Here is a 21,553-nt window from a genome sequence, read left to right on the forward strand (position 1 = left end):
AAAGGTCCCTGCTGGTTGCTGGGTCCTCAGTGGGCAGAGAACTCTGATCTTGGCAAGATGGGTTTGTGGGTATTGAACCAATCCTACCTCCTTTTAAATGAGTTGTATCAATTAGTCAGCAGCAGGGACCACTTTTAGCCAGCTTTAGTAGAGTCTTCCCAGATTTTCAAGCCTCATGAGGCAGGAGATTGACCTGGCTTGGGAACTAAACACTCCTGAGTAATTTTCTGGTAACAGTTCCATGTTTGACAGCTGATCCTTGTGCTGAAAGAATCCCTCTTTCTTCCATTCAGACAATTCCAAGGCTCACTGCTCCCATCTGGGAACAGTCCCCAGTCGGGATCTTCTCATGGAGTATCCCAAGGGGTACAAATTTGGCAGTTAATTCTACTCACCCCTGCCTAGTTCTAATTCCAAAGGATTTGGTGTCTGCCTTACCCAACTAGAGTCTGGTCCCAGCTCTGTTCTTCCGGCTTCTGCTGCTTTCCATTTCCCAGGAATTCCACCAACAGAGTCACAGCGTTTCCCACCTCCTCCAGGATTCCCTCTGTTGGGTTTGGGAAGAATATAAAAACCTGGGCCACCAGGGCTTTACTATCAGGAGTTACATCCCTGAATTCATTCATTTCCTAATACTATCTCTTCCCAACAAAGCACTGGGCATCCCATCCAAGCAATATAGAAAGGGATGTGCTAACCACTGGTCACCCCTCTGGAATGTCAGAGCTTGGAAAGAAGGGCAGTTGGGGCTTTTCCTGGTGGTACCCGTGAGGTGTATTCTACCAGAGCCCCTTCCCCTGTCTTCCCCTGAATCCACCAAAAATCCACCTGTTCATTCCCCAGCTGCTTCCTCCCTTTTTCTTTATCCAACAGAATTTTAACAGGTGAATATTCCCCTCTGGAATAGCACCTTTTATTCCAAACCTAATAGCAAACAAATAATTTCCTTTGACCTTCATTATTAGGATTTCACCAGGAGCTGGTGGATGCAAAATGATCCTCTCCTGGCCCCTGCTGGATTCCTGGAGCAGGGATTCTTTCCCTCCTTTCCCTGTCCCCTTTCAGGCTTTGTTCCACAGCTTTTGTTTCCAATTCTTGGATCCTTTCCTCTCTCCAGGAGCTCCCAGCAGTTCCACACCCTCTTTTCTCCCATCCTGATCATTTCTCCAGGAATGGATCTGTGCATTTCAATTCCCTTTTCCTTCGTCCAACAATTCCCACCAGTCCAGACCTAAAGCTGACACAAGGAGTGCTCAGTGGGAGTGCCTACAAATCCAAATCAAGACCTTGCCATCCCTAAACCAGCAACTCCAAACACACAATCCTAGAAAATTTGTATTAATTCAAACCTAACATTTAGGACACACCAAATACTTCAAAATGCCCAAGAAACATCCTCTTGCCTTCAGCTCCCAGGGGTTTTTGCTTTGAACTCCCATGGATTTGGGGACCAAGGGATTTCCTTGCAAAAACCTGTGCAGTGAACACTGGAATGCCCAATCCTGTGAATCCAAGGAGTATTAAAAGCTTAGTCCAACCTGGGCCACCATAAATTTTTGCCAAATATCCCCCAAACCCTTGGGATAACAGAATCCTCTGTACTGCATTTTTAGTGTGGAAAGCCAGGAATTACTTTATTATCCTACCTCCTTTTTAATGAGTTGTATCAATTAGACATCAGCAGAGACCACTTTTAGCCAGCTTCAGTTAAGTTTCACAGATTTCTTGTTGTTTTGATCATGAAATCGCCAAAACCTTAAGTTTGGTAAATTAAACTTGAAATTTTTAAATGAACAAATCCTGAGGGAACTGGGGACTGGCTATCTTGGATCTTATGTCCCTTCAAGGACATGTTAGATTTACCCACTGATTTTGGTGCCAAGGGAAACTTCCAAGTTAAGAATAATCAAAATATGAATCAGTTCTCATGAAACTCAGCTTTTCAAAGCTTTATTCAGGATAAAAAAGGATGAGAATGACTTTGGCAAATACAATAAAGAAAAATCTATGCATATCCCACAGTGATACAGACCAGCAGCAGACCACTTCTCTCATATTTCTGCTTTTTGCCTTCCAAGAAAGGGACTAAAACTTGAAAAATTGAGTAGTATTTCAGCTTTGGAGCATAGTATTAAAGAACAAGTTTCAGAAACACACATCAAAAATTCAAGACTTGAGACAAATGTCAAATTAATAAAATTAATAACAGTATTATCTAGCTGAGGTTCCTTATATTAACTGTAGTATCTTTGCTTTTTAATTTTTACTGAAAAATTAACCTTTTAAATACACAGTACCCACCTGTTGTAGTGGCACAAAAGAAAACACAGTGAGCTATAACCTCGAATCCCTACCCAGTCTTTAAAAAATTGCTATTGTACATTGACACCTGTAGCTACCTCAGCACCCACAGTACTTCATACATGACTAAATACCCTTCCAGTCACTCTGATGTCATCACCAGAACAAGGTTTTTAGTTCCCTAGACTCCTTGCAGGACATCTCTAACCTCAGCAGCATCTCTGCTGGTCAGAAGCAGAAGGCTGGGCACACAAGATGCCTGCAGTGTCCTAAAAACTAGGTAAAAGGCTGCTGTAAAAAAAGGATAATAAAAAATAAGAATTGTAGCTGTAGTAAACAGCTTCTAGGAAACAGTTTTAGACTCAGCGAGACACTTGAATTTGCTGTCAGTTTGGTGATTTAAGGCTGTTCCCATGCATCCTTCCCAAGCAAACCCTGGGGAGCTTTGCCTGATTGAGACATGGAGGTGATCGCGTGCTACTGCAACCAGAGCAGGGCTGCCTGCCAAAACCCCCTGGCAATGAAACCTGGGCTCCCTTCAGCCCAAATCCACCTCTGGGAAACAATTAACAAGAAAATCTCATCCAGTTTTCACCCAGCATTTTCTTTCACTGCACAGGGCACACAGAATAACTGCTTTAGTACTCCTATGCCATCACCCAGTACTTAGGAGTGAATACAAAATTTAGAATTTTTTTTCAGTATCCCACACATTATCAAGCAAAAAATTCAAGGTACTTGTGAAACAGTACCCAAAGCCACCTTCTGTAGTTTCTTTCATTGCCCAGGGATGAGAACTGTGACCAGATGGAAAAGTGTTTGCACTTAAGAGAGGCTATTCCAAAATACAAAGGAAACCAATTTTTTATCACTGCCTACCTCTCTGTTTTGATTATGAGGCAGCTGCAACACCTTCAGCCATAAATGTTCATTGGCATCCTTCAACTCAACAAGCATCTTTAAACTGATGTTGCAAAGGTTATGGATACAAGGCAAACACTCCTGGCCCTAGAGCTCTGTAAGGATTACCATTTGGCATAAGCAAGGTGAATAATCCAACACTTGTCATTGTTTTCATAGCTCATACTGAATAAAATCCTGGGTATGCACAGTGTTAGGAAGTAGGATATTACTGCCACTTTATTACAGCACTAAGAAAAGGCGTAAGTGAGTGTGTGCTGCCCTGAGCAGCTGCACTGTCCTCCCTGGACATGGAGCACACAACACAGAGCACGAGGCACCACCACCTCTCCACACACAGTTTAGCACAGTTATGTGTCTTACTTGCCAGAGAGTCTGAAAATATGAAGCATTTTTAATGTAAATGTGTTTTCCCAGCACTGTGCATCAGCCACCTCTGTAACTTTGTCCTGTTCCCCCATGTTTTTCTTTTTCCTTCCCTTCTACACAAGATCCCTGAATAACAGTCATGTTTAGAAGGAGAACCTCATGTCCTTGGCATAGCCCAGTTTGTCCAGGTTGGGAATGCAGGCATACTGGATCATTGGAGGAGGTCCACACATGAGGATCAGAACATCGTTCTGAGGTGGGGGCAGGTGGTCTCTGATCATCTCTTGGTTCACAAACCCTTGGCTGTAATCCCAATCTGTTAAAAGAAAATGAAAGTAGGAGGAGCAGAATGAGGTAAAAAGGAGGAAAAGAGAGATACAAGTCACTTTAGAAAGGAGAAATCCTGCTGATGAAGTTGTTCCCAGTTGGAACACTTACAATGACAGTCAGTTTTACTGGGATTCAGGTTAACCATCACATCCCCAGCCCTGGATACAGAACAAACTTGTACTGCTGCTGACCCAAACTTTTGGGCATCATAAGACTGTACAGTTTTTTTTTATCCCAGTTTTGGTCAGCCTTCACATATGACAGTGAAAGTCTGCAGAACAGTCTTGAGGAGGTCCAAGGAGGAACTTTTATCCCAACTGCTAAGATCAGTTCATGATTTCCCCAAAGAAGGAATGGCAATCAGAAATTCCAGGAGAACACTGATTGCAGAGGATGACACAACAGAAACAGAGCCTTCCCTCAACATACCAGAGGTGTATTCTGGGTCACAAGGAAGAGGAGGCCTACATGGCTTTTCCTTCTCTGCCCCAAACTCCCAGGGAATGCGAGTGTGAATCTATCCTGGCATGGGTGGGCATGACCAGGAATGGTAAGGAAGGAAAGCCACAAGGAATGACACTGTTTAGCCTTCTCTTCCTCAAGCTTGTTCAGCAAGCTCAGGTAGGGATCTGTGCCCATGAGCTCCACAGTGCCTCAGGTACTGCAGCTGCCTCAGGCACTGCAGCTGCCTCAGGGCAGGCTCCAAACACAAGGATAACACATTGTATTTGTGTCTGTGGGGAAGGAGAAAAGAAGGTCGACAGGAGACAATGGTAAATCTGCAGGTGTAGCCATGGGAGAAACACTGCACTGCCACTGGCCTGAGGTGAGCTTCGGAAACACTTGGAGCCTGTGGAGAATGAGGCTGCTCAGACCTTCACTAAGCAATGAATGCACTAAGAAATGAATCATGAAGCTCAGAAATACACCCATGGCACTCCATGTCTCCTGTGAAGCACACTGATGCTCCTGAGTTTCACAAGCAGTGGCACTCCAGGTCTTACTTTCAGGCGCCGTGTCCAGCGTGTACCAGCACTTGAAGCGAGCCGGATTCTGCACCTGGATCTCATCGAGCTCGGAACGTAACAGGATATCCTTCTCAGTCTGCAGGACAGGGAAAACAGTGATCACACCCTGCATGTGAGTGCAGCCCTCACATGGCCACAGAGCAGCAGCTACTGCACAGCCCTGAGGGATGGAAGAGATGATTCAACTCCATTTCAAAGGCTGAAGAGGCCAAACCCAAGTTATTCCCATGCCTAGCCCATGGCAGAGCTAATAGAACGCTTCTAACTTTCCAAATTCTGACCATGCAATGCCTTCTCTCTAAAAATAAAACAAAGCAGAACCATCACTTAATCAGGGAATCAGAAGGATGAAGCCCCTTTTAGCACTATCACATCATAAAACTAATCATGACTGCACAGAAATATCTCCCTACCCCTTCATACTCTACCATCCAGACAGGAAATGCCAGGTTTTTTCACCTTTGTCAATTCAAGTATCATCAGCACTGCCATATGGAGACTGCTTGGCTTTTAAAAAGCATGTGGAATGAACAATCAAAAGGGTATCAAGTTCTGGTTGGAACAATAAACATTACTCAGGGTATCAAGTTTGGCTCCTCCCTGATGCAGCATCACTGAAGGCCAAAGGAAAGCCTTATTTCCCTCAGAGCAGCTGCAGTCTGGGCAGGAAGGAAAAGGGCAGGGACTGAAAGTGCTGCCATCCCCTGCAGCCATAGTAATTTGGCACAGAGGTCACCACTAAGTCCATAACTGTGGGGATAAGGAGGAATGTGCAGCAGCTATTCCAGAGAATGTGCTATTCCTGGGTGTGCAGCTGTGGGTGCTCCAGAAAAACTCCTACTGGCTCTGGCCAACTCAAAGTGTGCCAGCCAGAAGCACAGCAGGAGTCCATGTACATTGTTTTAAACACTTTAAAATATTTTTTAAAACTGCTTCCTATTTGTGGAGTTACTGGGTCCAAGGACTCTTTAAAGCCAGGGACTGATGTTTCCATAGGTAACAAGGAGGGAACTGTTTCCCAGGTTCTCCCTCCCAGCTGCAGTGGGCTTCCCATGCTACTAAGGCAGCTCCAGGCCTGTGTTAGCCATTCTGAATCATTCCCAGCAAATCCTGGCCCTCCTGCTCTGATACCACTGCACTTTATGCCAAATCCAAGGGCTCCAGCCAGCAGCAGAGAGCACTGGCAGGGCTCCTCAGAACAGGGAATCTCAGCACTTGGATCGTAGCTCCTGGGCAGGAAAACCTCAGGCTATAACTCAGCTATCACAGAACTGCCTGGGCTGGAAGAGACCTTAAAGCCCATCCAGTTCCACTCCCCCAGGTTGCTCAGAGCCCCATCCAGCCTGGCCTTGGACACTGCCAGGGATCCAGGGGCAGCCACAGCTTCTCTGGGCAACCTGTGCCAGGGCCTCACAGGGAACAATTTCTTCCTCATATCCAATCTAAACCTCCTCTCTGTCAATGTGAAGCCATTCCCCCTTGTCCTGTCACTCCAGGCCCTCGTCAAGAGTCCCTCTCCATCTTTCTTGTAGGCACAAAAATGGCACAAATGAATAAGCACACACTGAATATGAGAAGAAAAATAGAGGAGAGCCTAAACAAGCTAAAAACCACAAGCATGAAGTGAAGCTCACCACAAATAATGACTCAATCCAAACACAAATATTAATTAGAGGGAGAAATTAAAAAGCAGAAAGAGTCACAGTAGAAGAACATCAGGCCAAAAAGGGGTACTGCCCAGCAGCACACACCAACACCTGGCTTTCCCAAGAAATCTCTCTTGCAAGGATTCCATGGATGAGAGCTTTGCTCTGGCCAGCATGCAGGATGCCACACCTCAAGAAGCAGGAGAAGCAGTGAAAAACTGACAGAAGGGCTGGAAATAAAAGCAGACAGCCAAGAAGAATCATAACTCTATAACTGAGGGAGCTGCTGAGACCACAGTTACTTTAGCCTCACCCAAGATGTCCTCAGACAGAAAGATTCCACAGACAAACACTGCTGCAAAGCTGGGGAGTTGAAATTGCTGGAGGAGACAAATATCCACCCCTTTCATGTTTCCACTAAGAGAGACAGCTCTGAAAGTCTGCCCAAAACATTAACAACTTGCACAAAGGAATGCAGGGCTTTAACACTCATAAACTGGATTAGAAACAGAGCAATGAGTCACAGGAAGGCAAACATTAGCAATCCTTGCTGTAGTAATGCTAAAGCCTCAATTTATCACTGTACTTTCATATGGGAGGTTTCCAACACTTCAGTTTACTTCTCCCCTTAGGGTTTGTATCTCTGTGATTTCATTTGCTGAGTGGAGTCCTGCTAGGTAAGCAAAATACTACAAACTGAAAAAAAGTACAGAACTACCTGATTAGCAAACAGCAGCTGGCAAATGGTGGGGTCATCTTTGTCCTTTATGATTGCTCGAATGATCTGCAGCATAGGTGTTATCCCTGGGGGACAGAGGCAGGTCAGTGATGTGAGGATGGGGAGTAAAAGAAGGGACAAGTGGGAAAATGGAAGCAAATGCATCCAGCAGCTGTCAGAAACCACAGATGAATCCTTACAGCTACCTACCAGTCCCCCCTGCAATCATCCCCACGTACTTCACTGTCTTGGTAACTGGTTCAGCTTTCTTTTCTGGCCGAATAGCAAACTTGCCTGAAGAGAGAAAGAGATGGAAAACACTGAGGCAAGCAGGAAACACCTCCTGTTATCCCTTTCCAGCACATCCTGCTAAATTGACTTCATTTCAGCCTTGCCACTCTTCCCTCCCACAGAACAGAAAAGGTGAAGATGTCCTGAATTAGGGCAACCCTGGAAGGTGATTTTAGGACATGAGGTGGTACCATCAAACACTGACAAGGGTTATGACTTATCCCTGATCACAGCCTACATACACACCACCTGTATTTCAATTTGCTCATATTCCATAGCCCCAGTGACATTCACAAGCCCAGATTCTGGAAACAGCTCTACACTAAGGAATTGATCTGCTCACAGAGTTGATTTCCCCTGAGCGGATTATTTTAAAGAAAAACATAAAATATATACCATGGGGCTTTTTTGTTATTTTTCTCTTTTTGAGCCAAACACAACAGAGAGTCTGAAACTCCCCAGAGTGCTGGGCTGTATTCACAGCTCTCTTCATCCAGAATAACATGAATGCTACATACAAGCTCTGGAAAACCACGTGTCAGAGTTGTGCTTCACACAAAACTACCAGAAGGTTTTTGTGACACATCTGTGACTGCATTATACTAACAGAAGATATTTTACATTGACATAAAAGCAATGCCTACTCAAAGTTCATTTTTACTTGGGAAATTAGCAGTGGACAGTGCAAATACCCAGTGTTTTTGTCAGTGTATAAACTGTGCCTATATAACATGGAAAAAACCCATCCCTTACTTGAGAACAGCATCAATAAAAAGCACTTCTATAGTAATAAGACATTTTTCCTGTACTGTTTACTCTGGGTAAATTCTATAGTCCAAAGCAGCCTTGCCTTTTCCTTTGTACACAAGGAGGCCACTTGGTCCTCTGAAGTCAATGGTGTCCCCTATCTTCAGGCTGTCCAAGTATTGTGACATCTTCCCCCCATCAGGAAACTTGGGATGGACACCTCTGAAGTAGACCTGTTAAAAACAATGACAAAGCAATTCAGTCTCACAGCTCAGAGAAGAGTATTTGCCCTTCAAAGTTTTAGGTACAAATACTCCTCGTGCAAAGAACACAATTACTCCATAAAGAAATGCAATGTCTGACTGACAAAAGATCAAAATGCCACTCCTGCCCCAATTTTTGGACAGAGACCAGTGATTTTTCCACTGTAATTCTGCAACACAGAGAATGTTGATAATCAACACTATTTACACCCAAGTTTAAAAGGGGCTAGAAAAATAAAGAAAAAGCCCAAAACACTGATTCCATACAGCAAAATTCTAAGAGGAAATCCAGTGCAGATATTAATATTTTAAATTCCTAACAGCCTTAAATGATAGGTAGTCTAGCTAACCAGAGGCAAAACAAAAGTACATTATCACAAGAGTTAAAATCACATTCTTACCAATTAAATCAATCATTCCCACTGCCTGGATCAGTAAATGATAACGATCATCTAACTGAAATATTTTATGAAAAATCTTTTCGTTAGGATCTTTTCTCCTGAGAAGCTGAGAGGCCTCAGAAACAAAATGCAAATAATAATTATCTGCTGCTGTGGAATGCAACAGGTGCATATTTGATTGGTCTCATGTGGTTGTTTTTAATTAATGGCAAATCAAAGTCCAGCTGTCTTGGACTCTGGTCAGTCACAAGATTTTATTATCATTCCATTCCTTTCTAATCCTTGCAAGCCTTCTGATGAAATCCTTTCTTCTACTCTTTCACTATAGTTTTAATATATCATTATCTTTTAATATAATATATATAATAAAATAAAAAATCAGCCTTCTGAAACATGGAGTCAAGATTCTCATCTCTTCCCTCATCCTGGGACTCCGGTGAACACCACCACAATCATCACTCTCAGTGCTCATAATGACCAAATTCCATTAGCTTCAGAAGCAGCTGCCCATTCAGGCAAGGTTAATTCCTTATTCCAGAAGGATTAAAATGCATATGAACATCTGCAGGTCCACACAGAGGGTGGAAATGATACAGCACCTCATGAGACACCCTCACTAAAGAAGTGCCTGCAGAATGCCATGTGGGCTGTAGGTACTGGCACATTCCTGAAGAGAAGCCAGCACACCAAACTTCACATAAAGGCACTGTAAAGGTGGCTCAGAAGTGGCCCAGCCTGGGAACAGAGTATGATATTCTCACCTTGACAACAAGATCCACAAAGCCCTTGTCATCATCACTGGAAACTGGAGTGTAAGGTCTGACAACCAGAGCTCCATCAATCCGTGCAGACAGGTAGATGTGCTGCCCTATTGCAGGAAAAAAAACCCAAAAACTAATTTTCTTTCAAAAGATTTTTCTTTCAGTGGATTGGCTCAAATGCAGCCTCAAAGCTCTAACTACCTTATTTTGCAGCATCACTTCTTCCTTTCTTATTTTCCTGACACTGCCACACCTTGCCAGAGTTGTTAGCCATGCACAGATCTACCTGCAAGGACAGACAACTCCACTGCTAATTCTGTGCGTCAATCATAACTTCATGCATTTACATTTACCAAAGCCTGAACTGTACCCCAGATCTTTCAAAAGATGGGATTTGTCTCTCCTGCACAGGCAAATAAAAGGGACACAGGAGGGGAGAACTGTCAAATGCTGTTCACACATCTTTATTAATGTATTAGCTGGAAACAGACACAGTCTATTTAAAACTCAGTTTGTAACTGCTCTTGCTTTGAGCACAGATCCCCCCACATCCTCCAGGAGCTCTCCAGCTGCTTTGCTGAGGCTGCCTAGACACAAAGCACTTTGCTAACCCTGCTATTCCTCCAGCTTAACATGCAAATGCAGCAACCACGTTTCCATGTGTCACACATCCTCTGAGCTCTCTACAACAGTTTCTCTTCTCAATGTCTACATATTTTTTTCTGAAAAAAGCAAGAAAATAACTAACTTCTATGAAAGGTTTTCCTATAAATTTCCACTATTCTGAAGACTATCCAGGAGGGGAAGGAGAGGTTTTGAATTTTGGGGTTTTTTTTCACCATTAGGTCAACAGAACAAAGCATCTCCAATGATGGCACAGCTCCTCTGCCCGTTATGGGAACACAACAGAGGGGATTTTACCAGGAACTGGTTTGCATAATGACCATATTACATTAGCTCCAGAAGCAGCTGACCCTTCAGGAATGCTTAATTCCTTACTTCAGAAGGATTACAAAGTGCTAGGTGAGGGAATATGTGTTACCTGGTGACTTGGGGAATGAGCAACCGTAACTCACCTGAAGCTGTACATGGACATCATATTCCTGTAACCCTCCCAGCAGAGCCTACAGAAATCCTGCTAGGGCACACCTGGAGGGAGCTGCAGCAGGGAGCTCCTGTTCCTTCTCTAGGGCAGAAGAGGCTGCAGGCACAGACCACAGAGCCCTGGTGACCCCTGCAGACTGTCAGCCTGGACAGTGGGGTTGCTGCTGGGGCACACCTCACAAGAACTGCTACAAAGCAGAAAAGGTGCCCCTCCCAGAGAGAAAATGTGCCTTGTGCCCTCATCTGTTTGAGCTTTGCCCCACCCTGATAGGACATAAGTTGGCAGCCTCTGCATGGGGCCACATACAACCCCCCTCCCTCAGAATGAAGCTTTCAGTGGTTTTGGTGATAAAAGGCAAAAGCTGGTGCTGGACTAAACAGCATCTGCCACCCAACTGCAGCTCTGCTGCTCCCAGCTGCTTTTCCATCTTCTGCAGCTTTCAGATCTCTCTGCTTCCCAAGTCTCACCCTGCAAACCACCCCTCAATGTCCATTTTGGGCAAGCCAGGGAAAGGAGCTTTGCTTTCATGGCTACTAAAAAGATCAAGAGATTTTTAACATCCCAAAGAAGATGGAAGTTAACACCTGGAAAAGGTGCTGACAACAACCACAAAGAACAGGAGTCATGGATCACTGCAGCAGCTTGTTAAAGCAGAAGTCCTATTAAACACAAGTCACAATTAAATGCTCTTTATACAAGCAGGAGGAAGCAATGGCACTAAGCTGTTATGGAAGACACCACACCACGTGGCAGGGCCTTTGGAAACAACTACCCCTGGGTGATTCAAACCTTCCACGAAATTCAGAAGTGAGTAGATCATCTGGTAAACCACATGTGTTGGAGGAGAAGTGGATGAGAGCAGTGCCTCAGGGCATGGAAGGGGACTGCAGGGATTCAGCCCCACCGGAATAACACATGCTGGAAAGCTGAGACTGGAAAAGTACAAGTGAAGACCTGTGTTTGTTCCTCCACTCCGCACAGAAACAAGCTGGATGTTCACTCACATACACTGCACTTCAGAGCCTGCAGATTACTCACAGCACGAGGATATTCATGCAGAGCTCTCAATAACAGCTCCAGCCACATGAGGAGTATTCCAAATAAAAAAACATAGGGGAAAAAAACCCCACAAAATCTCTTATAGTGTAATTAATGCCATCAACACTTGGATTAATCATAGGGAACATACCTAGAGGGAGACCCAGAACGTGCTCCATGGAAGGGAGGGCAAATCGAAACCTCCTTGTGTCATGACTAACTTCCTGAAAAAGGAAAATCACAACAGTCAGCTCTGCTGTTGGGATTAAATGTTTGTGATTTCACTTCTAAAACAAGACAAGTCTGACATCCTGCAGGATTAAGAATTAATGACACTTAATACCTGTGTGCAGATTAAGACTCAATGATAACTTTCCAAATATTATGGATATTTACACTGCCTTCCATGAGAAGGTCACAAGATATAAATTAATTAGTTCTTCAGTTCTCATTTCAAGTTTAAATATGCAAGAGTTCAAGGCCACAGTATTCTGATTCTTATCTCTCAAATTCAGATGAATTAACCATACATGGAAGTAGCAACCTGGTTCCTTTTGCCATGGTAAGGTCCTTGAAGTATTTTCCCTGTAAAAACCGAATTAATCCGTAAATGAAATTGAAAAGAGCACTGTGTTTAGATATGAACAAAAGTATGACAATATATCCAATCCTGCTGGGATAATTATTCTAATCTTTACTAGGAAAATCACACCTTTAATAAAATTTTGGCAATAAGTATCTGAACACTATTTCTTATATTATGTAAATTTTATGTTTCAAAAATCAGGTCATATTCACAGGAATGGAAAACACAGCAAAAAATGAAAAAGACAGAAAGAAACATCATACAGTTTAATGCCTCATCCAGTGACTTTCTGTTTTTAAGGGTTTTGTAACCCTTATTTTGTTTGCCTAACTGTTTTTAAAGTAACCAATAGAGACAAATTTCTTCCTCACAGTTTGTCTCATCTTCCCTTGCTATGGTCAAACTGATGAAATTTTCCTCACAGTACCTCATTTTAAGGCAAATCCTGAAGGAAGAAGGGAATGGACTGGCAGTCTCCAAAGGGCTTCTCTGTACTTATGTCTATTCAGGAGCAGTAACTGCCACTGAAAATTCCTTTAGAAAGACAACTAATGTGGATTTAACACTGCTGCTGTTTCTGTACAGAAATTTCAGCACTGTATGGAAATCACTGGCTTTTGCCAATAATGCTGCATTTTTATTATTCTGTCTTTAACAGTATGCAGAAAGGACAAAGCTCTGAATTCCCACTTGATCACCTCAGCAATTAAAGTCGAGAGAGTTTAGCTGAAGGTGCATAACACAAGTATTTTGGTGCATCGTGAGGCAATTGTGAGAAACTAGGAGGCTCAGGGGATCCCCAACACCGAGATCAGCACGCCTGTGCCTCTCTCTGTCACACAACCAGGACACCAAGCCTGTCACCCTGCAAGGTGTCATCAAGGCTGGATTACAGACCGCCTTGGATCAGGATCCACTTCCAGCACAAGGTCACTCCCCTTTGGCACTGCCCTGAGCACCTGGAAGCCCTTGGCCACACACTTCTGTCTCAAGCTGCAGTGCCAAGGAGCCTTTCACCCTTGTCAAATGCAATGTTGAAGAACAGTTTTTGCAGGCTGGTGTCTTGCAGAAGCCACTGAAAGGCAACAAATTAATTATGCACACCATTGTAAAACCAACCAGCCAAACTGAAGTTGTTGGCTTTTTTAAGGCATGAAGTAAATTAGCATACTTAACTATATTATAGATTTTTCCTATGCTATGCACCAGGAAGCAGCCTCGAGACTCCTATTTCTCTGTTTGAGAGACAGGTGTGGCAGACTCAATTTGGACACATCACACAATCATAGAAGGATTTGGGTGGAAGGGACACTAAAGATCACCCAGTTTATCCCCCTGCCATAGGCAGGGACATCTCCCACTATCCCAGCTTGCTCAGAGCCCCATCCAACATGGTCTTGGACACTATCAGGGATCCAGGGGCAGCCACAGATGCTCTGGGCAACCTGTGCCAGGGCCTCAGCACCCCCACAGGGGAGAATTTCTGCCCAATATCCAATCGAAACCCACTCTCTGTCAGTGTGAACCCATCCCTCCTTGTCCTGTCACTCCAGGCCCTTGTCAAGTCTCTCTCTCCATCTTTCCTGTGGGCTCCCTTCAGGCACTGCAAGGGCACAGTGAGGTCACCCCAAAGCCTTCTCTTCTCCAGGCTGAACAATCCCAATTCCCCCAGCCTTTCCTGACCTCATGAGAAGTAGGGAGCCTATAACAACAGTGTGGTTGCAGCACACCTGGGAAATAAATTCAGCAATGCAGCCCAGCCCAAGCCACAGGGAAGCTCTCAGTTCACACAAACCCAGGATTCAAAATGACAGTATTTTTTTTTGTTTCCTTTGACAGAACCAGTCAAAGCCAAGCTACCAGTGCACCTCTAAACCTCAAACAAAGCTCTGTTCCAGTCCAAAGTCTTCTGATAAATTTCTGAATAGCTCATAGCCTTAAAAAGTCAACACTAAAAATATCCTCAGGTGTGACTTTACACCTGAAAAGCCAAGATATCTCCCTCATGCTTTTGATAGTGGGTTTATCCAATAGAAACCTAGACTTTTCAACTTTGGTGGCTTTGGCTCACTTCCCACAAGCTTAGTTACCATTTCTGATGGCAAGATCCACCCCTGAAAGCATTATGACATTCCCCTGGTATCCCACTTGAGCAAGCATTTAATTTTGTACCGCGAGGCTTTACTTCGACAGAGAGTAGAGAAGCTGAGACAGCTTGGGTGCTGTCAGGACTGCATGACTTAAACACCTTTCTTCCTGGAAAACATTACAGTATATCAATCTAGTAACAGGAACCAGCATAGTTCTGGCAACTGCTGTTGAATGCCACTGACCATGAAAAACCTGCCTGCTCTGCCTGACAGCAGGACTTGTGTCCCTTAGCCCAGTCGGTAGTGCACATTTTGGGAATTTCTGCTGACACACATTCACTGTGAGTTTGATCATTTCCAAGCAGCATTCCCCACTCTAAGCTGTTTGGAAACAAGCTGCTTGCAGAACTGCAAGTTACACCACACAAAGAGCTTTTATTAAGAAGTCCTTTCCTCAAGACAAAAGTATCCACCCTGTTGGGACATCACCCAAGGCTTCAGAAGCTGTAAAGCATTTCACAGCACCCATGGAGGGGTCATGCTCAGCACTGCACATGCACCTACCTCCTTATCAATCAGCCTCAGTGCATACTTCACTTCTGGGTCCTTGAGGGTAATTGCAGGCTGGGGATTCCTGAAGAGCCTCATGAAGGTGGTGTAGATCAGCCATATTGGGTATGTCACAACCTGACGCAACTGCAGCAGCACAGAAACAGTGTCAGACATGTGTGCAGAATGAGTTATTTGGGTGACAGGGAATAGGGCACTATGCCATGACACTCTAACCACCAAAAAGTTTATTTGAGCAGGAAGAGGAAGCATTATTAAAAAAAAATAAATCCCAAACCCACAGATTTGCTTTATGAAGACCCAGCATCACTCCCGTGTTGAGGCACTTGCACACCAGCACAAGGCTGGCAGCTGGATACAAAGTGAGGCTGTCACAGCTCCATATCCCCAGGTGCCCTGACAGGGAGGCTGAATCCCCATCTCCAGCAGGCACATCGACACATGTATCACACATGTCCAAATACACACAGAATATCCTGAGTTGAGAGGGGCCCATCAGGATCATCCAGTCCAACCTCACACAGGAGGCCCCAACAATCCCTGAGAACATTGTCCAAATGTTCCTTGTGCTCTGTCAGGCTTGGGGCTGTGACGATTCCCTGGGGAGCTCCAGTGCCCAACCACCCTTTGGGTGAGGAACCTTTTCCTAATGTCCAGCCTAAGCCTGTGGCAGACCACACTGATCAACAGAGCCAGACACCCACAAACAGCCCCAACAGGCTCATCCTGTTCCCGTCCCCAGCGATCGGGATAAAGGTCCACGAGTGGGAATTCCGTACACACACAACTGTACCATGTGGATCCCCCAGCAGCTGGCTTTGCCCTGGCAGAGTGCACCCACTCTCCAGGCTCCCCAGCTGCTGCCATCTGGACACAGGGGCCACTGTTGCACAGACCCCTTCACAGGCCACCCCACGTGCTGCAGACACCCCATAATTTGGGGTCTCACACTCGGGCACAGACCCTGTTCTCTCTCTGGCAGCTGAGCAGGGCTTTGCCAGCCAAGCCACGCTGCTGCTGGGTGCTGGCACCATGCACACACTGTCCAGCTCAGAGTTTGGGGGCATTTCCACAACCACAGAGCCGTGCATGCACAGCAGCACCCCGTCCCTGGGAAAGCAGCTAAGCTGCAGGACACAGCCAAGGGACAGCCCTTCTTGTGCCTTTACCATCATTTCCCCCACCTCTGAAGCCCTATAAGATAGGAACAGATTATGCTCTGACACCACACCACCCTCTTCACATTGGGGCAGGAGAATAAACTGCACAACTACTTATAAAAATCCTCTCTGTGATTTAGTATTAAATACTTCAGCAGAGGAGAGGGGAAAAGCATGATGATAGCAAAAATAGAAAAAATGAGCTCAAAGTTCTGCCTGCTTAGCTTTCACTTTCATTTTATTTTAAAGGGACCTGAACAATATTTTAGAATGGCATTTGTGCAACTGTGGCAGTCTTTCAGGAGGCTATAAAAACTTCCTACATTATTAATAATAAAACTGTGGGAGAGCATAAATTCTCTCTTCCTAAAGTGCTGCTGTGCAGGTTTAAAATGTATCATCACTGTGTACAACCTGAGAGCACACACTGCACTTTTCACTTTTATTTGGGAATACTGACATAGCTCTATAAAGGTTGTTTCTGAAGAAGCTGAAGTTTACAGGAAAATTATTCCTTAACTCTCATAGATCCATCAGATTACTGCAACTCTGGGAAGAAATTTTGGCATTGAGTCAGAAAAAAGGGCAGAGGGAGGGAAGCTGTTCAAGGTGACAGAGCAGCAAGTTAACTCCTTAATGAGAAATTAACAGGTGAGTGAGGTCTGGAGGCAATAGCAAGCTGACTTTGCAGCAGGTGTTTCAAATGAGACATTAATAAGTTACAACAACTTTATTTCCAAATGTGGCTATCTCAAATGAACAAAAAAAAATAGAGCTGCTGTTGTCAGGCAATGAGAAATAATTTTAACACAGCGCTAACTTCATGGAAAGCAATTTGTTATTCGTGGTCAATTAGTGCAAAGGTCTCATGGGATTTGGCCTGGAAAGACAGAGCACACCCCTAATTCAGAAAGCTGTTTTAGTCCCTTACTCAGATCTATCACCAGGTAGGCAGAAAAAAGGGGAAGAACTGAAGGCTGAATGCTTACAAAAAGCCATGCTTGCTAAGAAAAACATTCTCTGGGTTAAAAGCGGCCTATATACTCTCACCACAGGGCAGACCAAGATGTAAATGAAGATAACTGCAAAGCATCAGGTCTCCAGCAGCAGAGAGCAACAGGCTGACCACACGGCCTGGGAATCACTAAATGGGGATCTCGTGACTCATCATTTCCAGCTGCACAAATCTTTGCAAACAGACAAGGCAGAATTAGTAACAGAGCAGGAATTTTTATTAATGGAAAAAGGGCTCTGTGTGATAACAAAGAGAAAAGCCATGGAGACTGCAGTGCTGGGTGTGGTGAGCACAGCACAGTCCAGCACACAGGCTCACAGCCCGACACCCCAACACTGCCCTGCCCTAAGAACACACAAACCAAACCCTGCTTGGGCATGAGACACACTGTACGCTCGGCTTCACACACTCTGGTTCTGAAGTAATGGCAGCTAACAGATTCCTCTCATCTGTTTCAAAAACCAACGAGAGGATAACGGGATTCCTTCACTTGTGCAGCTTTAGCCTCATCTCCCCTGTTCAATGCACCTTAACGAGCAGCTGCACCCAAACGAGCACACGCTGAATCCAGCTCCACCCAGCCCTCTCACAAACCCGAAGAACAGTGTGTTTGCGCACCGGAGCAAAGATCCGTAAGAGGCAGCTGAGCAAAGGCAAGCGATGCGTGCAGAGCTGACAGCGCTGCAGACCTGCTGCCCAGCAAGCACGGCCACAGACAGAATCGGGGATGGTTTGTGTTGGAAGCGACCTTAAAGATCATCTCGTTCCCACAGCGTGGGCAGGGACGCCTTCCACCATCCCGAGCTGCTCAGAGCCCCATCCAGCCTGGCCTTGGATGGGGCAGCCACAACTCCGGGTAATCGGTGCCAGGGCCTCACCACGCTCACAGGGAAGAATTTCTTCCTCACAGCCACTGGAAACCTACAGTCCGAAATTATCCCGACAGGGAAAACACCACAAGCGTTCAGAGCCCTCCACAATAACAACAGCAACAATAACAACAACAGATAACCGCGGGGCTGGGAGGGCAAAACGCCCCGGCCAGGCAGCCGGCACAGGCACCTACAGCGCCCAGGGCGCGGCAGCCGCGGGACGGCCCCGGAGCCTCCGCAGCGCCGCGGGGGCGCCGCGGGGGCGCCGCAGGGGCACCGCGGGGCCCCGGACAGCGGGGACACCCCGGGACACCGCCCCGCCCGGAGCGCTGCGGGCGAGGCCGGGGCTGCGCAGGAAGGGACCCCGCTCCCGGCCGCCCCCCTGCACTCACCACGCTGAGCTGTGCCCCCATCGCTGCCCCGACACAGCGCGGGCACCGCCCCGCTCCGCGATGAACCGCGCCGGGGCCGCCCCGCTCCGTGACAACATACACAGTGCCGGCCACGCCCCCTTGCGTGACGTCACGAAGAGCGATGAACTGCGCCTGTCCCGCGCCCGCCCCGTGACACGTCACACGCCGCGGTGGGCTAAGCTCCGCCCTGTCACGTGACGTCACGCCCCGCCGCGCCGCGCCATGGCCTTGGGGCTGTCCTGGAGTTGTGTGAGGGCAGCGTGACCCCAGCGCCCTCTGCGCTTTGTTAACTGCATGAATAATCACAGACTGCCGAGGGTTTGAGGGATTGTCCAGTTCATCCAGTTCCAACCCTTCCTGCCACAGGCAGGGACACCTTCCACTATCCCAGCTTGCTCGGAGCCCCATCCAGCCTGGCCTTGGGCACTGCCAGGGATCCAGGGGCAGCCACAGCTTCTCTGGGCACCCTGTGCCAGGACCTCACCACCCTCACAGGGAACGATTTCTGCCCAATATCCAATCTAAACCTCCTCTGTCACTGTGAAGCCATTGCCCCTTGTCCTGTCACTCCAGGCCCCTGTCAAGAGTCTCTCTCCATCTTTCCTGTGGGATCCCTTTAGGTGCAGGAAGGCCACAATGAGGTCCCCCCAAAACTTCTCCAAGCTGAATAATCCCAGTCCTCTCAGCTTTAAGGGTTATTTAATGACAATGTTTATCCAAAAAGCACCGGAACTGAGCTGTGCAGTAAGATAAGGTTTCAGCCAGGCTCACTAAAATTTTGGTTTACATCAACATGTGAAAATTAGTGACTAATAACCACATGTGCCTTTGTGTCTGTGATAAACATGAAACACTTCAAATCTCTTTAATTAATGTGTCTTCACATATTACGTCCTCACAACATGCCTTCAATGATTCCTAGACAGTTTCTCCTTACAAAATCAAGAAAGGGGTGTGCTTGGCAGTAGTAAAAACATAATAATTTTTAAAAAAAAGTCCTCCCTTATCCCCTAGGCTCACACAGAGGTGCCCCTGTGTGCCCAAGCAGATACTTTCTTTCATCCTTGTGGTTTGCTGAGTGTGCAGCTGGCTCATTTGGCTGTGAGAACATAAGTCTGTCCTGATTAACTTATTAAACTTGGGAATTAGCTCTGGGAAGTGAAAGAATATTAACAGACCAACCTAATGCTAAGAAGGTTGTGCCTCAGTGCAGGTATGCACATTTAGCTGCAAGGATGGAGTTATTTATTCCTGTTTTTTCTATGACAAGAGTATGCCTGGCTCTGTAATGCTCATCATTTTCTCTTTCAGGATGACAGCTCCTTCACCAGAAACTCCCCAGGGATTGTAACACCACTGACTACAGAGAAGGACTCCAGGACTCAGAGGTTGAGGCTTAGGAAAAGGGAGATAACTGAGACAGTCACAGGGATCCTGGAGTTTGTTGGGAAAAAAATCTGGCAGGAGAGGCTCCAACTTGAATATTACTATTTAAGGAAGGGTGGAGACCTCAGTGTACCTATGCTTGGCTTTCACTGTGCTCTGACCTGGCTGGCTTCCAAGTGACCAGCCCAGGCTGTCTCCACTGCTTTTCAGTGTGGGTCAGCTTGTGGGGACTTGGCAGCAATAGCCAAAGCTCCCTCGGGAATGTCCAGCATCCTCAGTGTCTCATAAACTTTCCTCTTTCCATGCAGAATGTGACCCACAGCCCTGCTCTGCCTTTTCCTGGCAAGGGGCTGAGGGTGCTGTAGCTCTGTAGGGTGCTTGTTCCAGCTGGCAGCTTTTACTGAGTCTCCCTGAGCCAGCCTGTCCAGCCCCAACGTGCCCTTTGTGCTGGTGTGAGCCCTGCCCGCTTTGCTCTGGAAGCCTGTAAAGCTCAGTGTTCTCACTCACACCTCTCTAGATTAACAAAAGAGGTTTAAATAACTCTTTCTCCCCTCAGGGAAGTGTAAGAACCAGACTAGAGGTGACAAACCAACACTTATTCCTTGGCCACCGTGACTGGAAGAGTAAAATATTTAGGCCAGAAATGCACAGAGATGCCTACATGCTTTAGAAACATGTTTTATTCCCAGGATCTCCTTGATCCTGTACATTGGCAAAGGTCAGCATCTGGTGCTTGAGGTGGTGGTTATGGCAGGCAGAACATCTAGAAGTTCTTTGCCTCACTCCTTTGGAAATGCTGGCTCCGTGTGAGCGAGACAGCCCCGAACACTCCCCCCATTCCCTTGGGACAGAAAAAGAGGAACAGAGCACAGTGGCAGCCTGGCCTCAACTATTGCTCAAAACCCACATCTGCTGCTCTGTGCAATGGGTTTGACAAAGCACTAGCTGGGCTGTGCTGCAGAGGAAGCCAATATCTATAATAACACCCATGTGGATACCAAGGCTGCTCTCTGCACACTCTCTTTTTCTGCATTAGACCCAGGAATGACCCTGATTCTGTGCTGATCTAATTTGCTTTTGATCAGTGTTTAGTTTCTGTTGGCAAACACACTCTTTCACTCTCCTCATGATCTCTGCATTTTTCTTATATCAGTGTCCAAATCAAAAGACAGAATTTTTAAAACACATACAAGTACACAGTTGGTTGTGAAATTGCTGGTGATGCTACTGAGCTGTAATTTTATTAAAGATTAACTTAAAACCATTGAGTCCAGTGATGATGCTGCTTGTAAGTGAAAATTCCCTGGGCTCCCATCTGGGCTCTTTCTCCTAATGTGAGTAAAGAAGTTGCATTTTTTTATAGACAGAATATGCCCACTGGCTTTTGTATTTTAAATGAAAGCACAGAAGAAGAGTTCCTGCATTCAGTTGTTAAACTGGTGCAGTTGACAAAACCAGGGCGCTGGATTTTTGTCATTTACCTTGTTTACCCCGAACTGCAATAAATACTAACCAAGGATGGTAAAGAAAATTTCTGTTGAA

At 45.8% G+C, this 21,553-nt stretch overlaps 1 protein-coding gene across 1 annotated transcript; it reads right to left on the reverse strand.

Moving 5' to 3' along the window:
- Window positions 1–1,934: 1,934 nt before the first annotated feature.
- Window positions 1,935–18,728, reverse strand: LOC115910318 (NADH-cytochrome b5 reductase 3). The gene is made up of 9 exons (XM_030960368.1): window positions 18,605–18,728; window positions 15,160–15,291; window positions 12,071–12,143; window positions 9,777–9,883; window positions 8,455–8,584; window positions 7,524–7,607; window positions 7,314–7,399; window positions 4,926–5,025; window positions 1,935–3,907 (listed from the first exon to the last, which is right to left on the reverse strand). Exons 1-9 carry the CDS (start codon window positions 18,623–18,625, stop codon window positions 3,735–3,737), a joined length of 906 nt encoding a protein of 301 aa, XP_030816228.1. The 5' UTR covers window positions 18,626–18,728; the 3' UTR covers window positions 1,935–3,734.
- Between the last annotated feature and the right edge of the window lie 2,825 nt (window positions 18,729–21,553).

The sequence above is a fragment of the Camarhynchus parvulus genome, chromosome 1A, assembly GCF_901933205.1.
Source record: "Camarhynchus parvulus chromosome 1A, STF_HiC, whole genome shotgun sequence".
Classification (NCBI taxonomy): Eukaryota; Metazoa; Chordata; class Aves; order Passeriformes; family Thraupidae; genus Camarhynchus; species Camarhynchus parvulus.

Excerpts from the sequence above, each read along its gene's own strand:
- LOC115910318 (XM_030960368.1), bottom strand. The coding sequence starts at position 18,625 with ATGGGGGCACAGCTCAGCGTG. Across the intron at positions 9,884-12,070 it reads CGTTCTGGGTCTCCCTCTAG|GGCAGCACATCTACCTGTCT; the intron begins GTATGTTCCCTA and ends TTCCTGCAATAG. Across the intron at positions 7,400-7,523 it reads GATGATTGCAGGGGGGACTG|GGATAACACCTATGCTGCAG; the intron begins GTAGGTAGCTGT and ends TCTGTCCCCCAG.